Genomic DNA, 6,489 nt, shown 5'->3' with positions numbered 1-6,489 from the left:
AGGACTTGCTAGGACCTTAATCTTAAGACGTCTTTGAAAAGCTTGAGAAGGATTGGGAGCTTGTGAAAAGTTTGAGAATTTGAGAATTGAGAAATGAAAGTGTGAATGAAAATGAACGCTTCTCATCTTCTTTCATAGGAAAAGAGCTACCTGGCTACAACGGGTCGTAACTCTGCCTGGTTCGCGCTAGTAGGTACCTCTCGAATGAACACCGGAAATGGTGGAGAAAAATGATTGAAAAATAGGAAAGGATGACATAATAAACGAAGAGCCTCTATAGGAGAGCCCGGAGGGCCCCAAGGTCCATTAAGACTAGCCCTGGCTGACCAGTCAACAGAAAAAGCTCTTCTGGCCGACCAGGAGCCTCTATAGGAGAGCCCAGAGGGTCCCAAGGTCCATTAAGATTAGCGCTGATCGATCAACCAACAAAAGCAGGCCTTAAGGCTGACCAGGAGCCTCTGTAGGAGAGCCCGGAGGGCCCCAAGGTCCATTAAGACTAGCCCTGGCCGACCAGCCAACAAAATGAGGCCTAATGGCTTACCACGAGCCTCTATAGGATACCCCGGAGGGTCCCAAGCTTTCTTAAGAGTATCCCTAGACGACCAAGATACAAAAGGAAGCTCTGAGGCCAACCAGGAGCCTCTGTAAGAGAGCCCTGAGTCCTTCCAAAGTTGTTCCGGTGGCTCTGTTGAGAAATTTTGTGCGAATTCGTAAGAATGGGTTGACCTCCAAAGGAAACAAGTTTCGTGAAGACCCGGACGTCCACGAGAACGAATTCCATAAAGACTAGAAAGTCCGAGAACAAGTTCCGTGAAGACCAGAGGGTTCACAGAAATAAGTTTCATGAAGAGTAAAATGTTCGCCATAACAAATTCAGGGAACTTTTCCTCCCGACCGACCAGACCACCCTGAGAGTGGCCCCAAGGCCTACTAAGTTCAAGCTTGGCCTACCAGGCTACAAATGAAGCCTTGAGGCCGACCAGGCTACAATTGAAGCCTTGAGAGCGACCAGGAGCTCCTGTAGGAGAGCCCTGAGGCCTTCAAAAGTTGTTCCGGAGACCATCCTGTGAAGTCTCTTAAAATTCCTTGGAAAGGGTAACTCTCAGCAGAACTAAGTTTCGTGAAGACTAGAACGTCTACGAGAACGAATTCGTTGGAGTACAGAACATCCTACAAAGCAAATTGGGACAAGTCCAATGAAGTATATGAGTTTCTATAAAACAAGTTCAATAAAGCACAGAGCGTTCAGTAGAACGAGTACATAATACTCGATAGAATGAGTATGGAACGTTCACTAAAACAAGCGTAGCAGAACCACGAGGAACTCTAGGGCAGCTATGAGATTGATTCCATAGATAACCAAGAGTAAGAATAGCCTAGAAAAGTGCATAAAGGACTTGAGTCTAAGTGGAAGGTTCTACAAAAAAATTGGAGCAAACACCCCTGGCCAGTAAGGGACATGAGGACCTGCCCCTGGACGACCAAGAGGTGGCTGACCTCATGAGGACGAGCAAGCCACAAAAGTGGCCATGTGGCCGAGCAGGACTTCCTGCAACAGGAGGTCCTGCAAAGCCCCGACGACCCCCTTGCGAAAATTTTCGAATTTTTTTATAAAAATGAGATAAAATAAAATAAAATTTTGATTTTTTTTTAATTTTCAGGATTTTGAGATTAAGCCCCGATTAGGATCGATTAGTGAAATTTACTCTCGATTAGTATATATTTCACATAATTAACCCGAATCAGGGCGAATTAGTGACTTGTGTGATGAAATTAGCCCCGATTAGGGCCGTTTAACCTATTCACTCGCATGATTAGTGTGAATTAGGGATAATTAGTGTCTTATGCATGCTGATTAGTCCTGATTAAGACAAATTCGCCCCAATTAAAACTCGAAACTCACAAATCCTAGTATTAATTACTAATGCACTCTAGTTTTTATTCCACAACAGCCACGAGCTAAAACAGGTCGTCACGGTCCAATATAAATCTTAATAGTCCGAGCTGAAAATGACGAACACGACCCAAAGTGGGTCGTATAGCTCATGACCCAAAATCAGCTATGTGATAGGCCCGCCAAGCAGACTTGGGAATGATGTCCATAATGACACCAACGTCATATTCGACATGGAAACGGACTCTGCCTAGAGAAGATATAGAATCCACCGTATAGAGAGTCCTACTTACAATCTAAGTAGGAAACTTGTCTACCAAGTTTCTCTACCCTAGTCTAACCATAGATTCAACATCTATATAAAGGACTCTACCCCTCAGGCTTGATTCTCTACAACACAGGCATCCGTAAGCATCTTGCGAGAAAACTATTCCCCACTGCGAGAACATCTATTAAAACTCGAAATTTAACAACCCTAACATTAATTATGATGACAATCCTATTTTTTTATTCCACAACATATACGATTGCCGTACGATTATGTAACGGGTTAAAAAGGGAGTTACATGTAAGTTTATAAGGTTGCATTCCAAGTTGATTTTAAGAGTTCACCCATAATTATAGAAATTGCCCGATTATTTTTAAAAATGGTCACTAAATCACTCAAAAATCGGTAAGAATTAGTTATTTGATTTGACGGGTTCCCGATAAATCACAAATCGGTATCTTAACCGAGTAGTTTGGGTTTCTGAAGTCTATAATAATGATTTCACTGAATAATTGAAAAAAGATGAGTATTTTTTTTTACAAATCCTGAAGAATAATAAATCTGAAATGGGACAATTTGGATGTGCTAATACAAAAAATTAGTTATTTAGGTTCATTTTTCTTGAAACATAATATTCATGTGATTTATAATCTATACTATACTTATTATAAGCAGAACACCCTCTATTTGGTAGTCGGTTGCTCGGTACTCGGTACAGTTGTTTGGTACGATAAATAACAACCGTCAGATCTAACGTCAGAAAGATGAGTCAGAAAGATGAGAACCGTTTGATAAGAACCGTTTGATGCAATAATAAAATATTATTATATTAATATTGAAACTGCTCTCATGAATTCAGAGTTCGAACCCCGTTAACAGCTTATTATATTTAAACTTTTATATTCTTTGTTTTAACAATTTCTACAGGTTCAGAGCTCGGGTCCCGTGAAAAACATATTATATTATATTATTTATTTTCAGTAAAGTCTTAAATTATTATAAAATATATATTGTTATAACTTATTATATATTTCAATTTATTTTTCAACTATTAAAAAATTATATTATAAAAAAATATTATTAAAAACTATCGAATGTTAAAAGCAATCAGTGCATCGTACGGGTTATAGGCTAGTATAATTAGAAGAACAAATTAAAAGCCTTTATTTGTCAAAAAAACAAATTAAAAGCCCTTCCAAAAAAAGACAAAAAAATAAATAGTTGTTGTTTCTTAGGAGGATAAGAAATAAGATAACGATGGAAGAGTATGGCTCAGGCTTATGCTCTTCACGTCGCTGCTTCCTCACTGTTGGCCGGACATCTTTTATCCAATTCCCGGCCTAAATTCCGGTCGCCGAAATGTTCTTCCGACCGGCAGGCGCTTTTTAACCGCATAGCTCCTGTCTATGATAACGTAAGCATTTATCATCAAGTTACTAATTGTTTAACTCATTCGTTTGGCAGATATATTAATGAAGATTTGTGTTTGCAGTTAAATGACTTGTTGAGCTTGGGCCAACATCGAATTTGGAAAAGAATGGCTGTTTCTTGGAGTGGGTAATCTCTTTGGCTTTATTATTTTACAGTTGCACAAATTTAAATAATGGTTGTGTGAGACTTGAACTCTCGACTTCTTGTTATCGAGAAAAAACTGGTTTTTTAATTAGTATAATGCAGGTTTCTTGTTAGTAAAGTCAGAATGCGAGATTAAGACGATTATTGAGTTAATAAAAAGAGGTGGTTATTTGTAAATTTCATACATTATGTATCTAGATAATGTTGTTATATTAGAGCTCCTGACTTCTATTATAGGGCTAAAGCTGGAGACAATGTGTTGGATTTGTGTTGTGGAAGTGGTGATTTAGCCTTTCTCTTATCCGAAAACGTTGGAACTACTGGCAAGGTTTGCCGTCACCTTTTGTTTTAAATTTTACTACATCTTTACAATTCTTTTAATAACTCTCTGGCCTTTTTCATATCTTGAGGCCATGTTTTTGAGTTAATATGATTGATTGATTGTATTAGTATTATGAAATCATGTGAATTTTTTATGAAACTTTATAACATGTTGTCTTGTTAACATGCTTGTATATTTGTGCTCATTAGTTATCGATAAAAAATGCTTATATCTCTAACAAGTTACACTAATGAACTTTTTAGCTTTTGCCAGCTCTTACTTTCGTGATACATGCAAAGTTGTATTCTTGCAGTCTCGCATTCTGTTTGTAATTTGGTCACAATTGGCAGGTTGTTGGTCTTGATTTCTCTGAGGAGCAGTTACTAGTAGCTTCATCAAGGCAGAAGTTACGTGCAAAGGCTTGCTACAATAATATTAAGTGAGCCTCGGTAAATTTGTGTCTTGATGAATTCTGATTCTGGACTAGTGAGGAAATTACCTGGAAAGAAAGCTAAAGATTTATTTTTTTCTCACTGCAATAATGTCATTTGGCATCATAGGTGGATGGAAGGCGATGCTCTTGAGCTACCATTTTCGGATTCTTACTTTGATGCCATTACGATTGGCTATGGACTGAGAAATGTGGTGGATAGACAGAAAGCAATGGTGGAGATGTTTAGAGTTCTCAAGCCAAGGTCAAAAGTTTCTGTCCTCGACTTCAATAAGAGCAGTGATGCTTTCAGTACCTTAATTCAGGTACTTGTTACAAACTAACAAGTCTACCCTTTTTTAACCATTTAAAGCTATTCAAAACAGATGCTTACGTTAACTTGGTGGCTGTAGTCTTGATTTATTATTCCATGCCAGAGATTCACACATTCATAGTAATTGCACAAATGTATATAGTTTATGAGAGATGCAGTTACTGAAATGGACCAAACCATCAGTTCTAGAACCATGAACACACCTATGTATATTGATGCTGCAATTTGATGCAGTACATCGAAGTATAAGACTTGAGGATGTGGTGTCATGTATAAACTATAGCTTTTTTTCAAAACATGTGTAATATCTCAATCTGTTTGTAAATAGTAATTAAGCCCCACGATTTATTATTTCTACAAAGATTTTTAAAAAGTTTTAGCAAGCACTAATTGTAACTTCGAAAACTATGCAAGGAATGGATGATTGATACTGTAGTCGTTCCTGTTGCAACTGGTTATGGACTCGCAAAAGAATACGAATATTTGAAAAGCTCTATTAAGGGTTACTTGACAGGTTAGTTCTTACAACCCAGTATTCTATCATAGTTGATGAACGGATGCGCTTATGTTATTATGTTGTTACAGGCATGTGTAAAATTTAGGCCTATGGCCAAGTTTTCTGAAATGGACTAGTAAGCAAGCATGGGGGTTTCCGGAAAAAGCAAGAAATACCTTTTTTTTGCATTAGATATAACAAAACACTCAACTCTGTGCTGCTTTCAAAGCAATAACACCATATTCTTCTCACTAGCCTATCTGAACCATTGGTAATGGAGCATTATCACTGTCTATATTATGAAGTGAGGTTGATTAACAGATACAGTTTTAGTAATGGTTATCAGCCATTCACATAAATTAGTTTTACTGCGTTATAGAACTAATATAGATTCAAATGTTGTAATTACTTGAAAACCAGAGTAAAGTTTGTCTCCTGATATGTCTAGAAATATTTATCTTTTGAGGATTGTGTGTTTCCTCTTGATCAGGAAAGCAGTTACAGGACCTTGCATTGGAAGCGGGATTTTCTACTGCCAAATATTTTGAGGTTGGTGGAGGACTTATGGGGAACTTAGTAGCCACAAAAACTCAGTAAATATATTTTAGTTCAATTTTTTTCCTAGTATATATACACGAGTTCAATTCTTCTTATCCAATGTTTTCTGTTCAGAAAAGATTGGAAAAACATAGTTTCCTTCTGTTGTAAAAAATATAATATTCCACTAGTCGTTCAACATAATATATTTTGTCTTGAGTCTGTACGTTAGATGAGCACACGTTAACTAATTTGGTTTGGATATATGGGAGAACAATTAAAAAAAGGTCCAGACATGTACTTGTTATCAAGTTACACAATTAGATCAGTTAAATAAATTCACGATTCTGCCAAAATTATGGATAATTAGGAAAAAAATGTAAATTTACTCTTTCTCGCTCAATTTGTATACTCGGAAGGGATTGCGTTTAGTGTTTCTTGTACTACATCATCTTTATCTTCATGCTGCAGGCTTATATTAGATGTCATTCCAGCACTACCATATGTTCTTTCTGAATCCTAATTCTGGAACCTTATCAGTTGTTCATTTGCCAAATGATGACAAGCTAAGTATAGCCAGATATTGGACCTTTGTGATGTAGCTCTAAGAGTGATATTGGTGCATGATACTTC

The 6,489-nt window shown here is 37.2% G+C and overlaps 1 protein-coding gene across 1 annotated transcript; it reads left to right on the top strand.

The window, feature by feature from the left end:
• Positions 1-3,392: 3,392 nt before the first annotated feature.
• On the top strand, positions 3,393-6,082 carry LOC141725124 (2-phytyl-1,4-beta-naphthoquinone methyltransferase, chloroplastic). Its single transcript, XM_074527542.1, has 7 exons — positions 3,393-3,576; positions 3,655-3,719; positions 3,975-4,065; positions 4,410-4,498; positions 4,620-4,815; positions 5,238-5,337; positions 5,810-6,082. Exons 1-7 carry the CDS (start codon positions 3,430-3,432, stop codon positions 5,914-5,916), a joined length of 795 nt encoding a protein of 264 aa, XP_074383643.1. The 5' UTR covers positions 3,393-3,429; the 3' UTR covers positions 5,917-6,082.
• Positions 6,083-6,489: the final 407 nt, after the last annotated feature.

The sequence above is a fragment of the Apium graveolens genome, chromosome 5, assembly GCF_009905375.1.
Source record: "Apium graveolens cultivar Ventura chromosome 5, ASM990537v1, whole genome shotgun sequence".
Classification (NCBI taxonomy): Eukaryota; Viridiplantae; Streptophyta; class Magnoliopsida; order Apiales; family Apiaceae; genus Apium; species Apium graveolens.
This window is presented reverse-complemented; position numbering and strand designations above follow the sequence as displayed.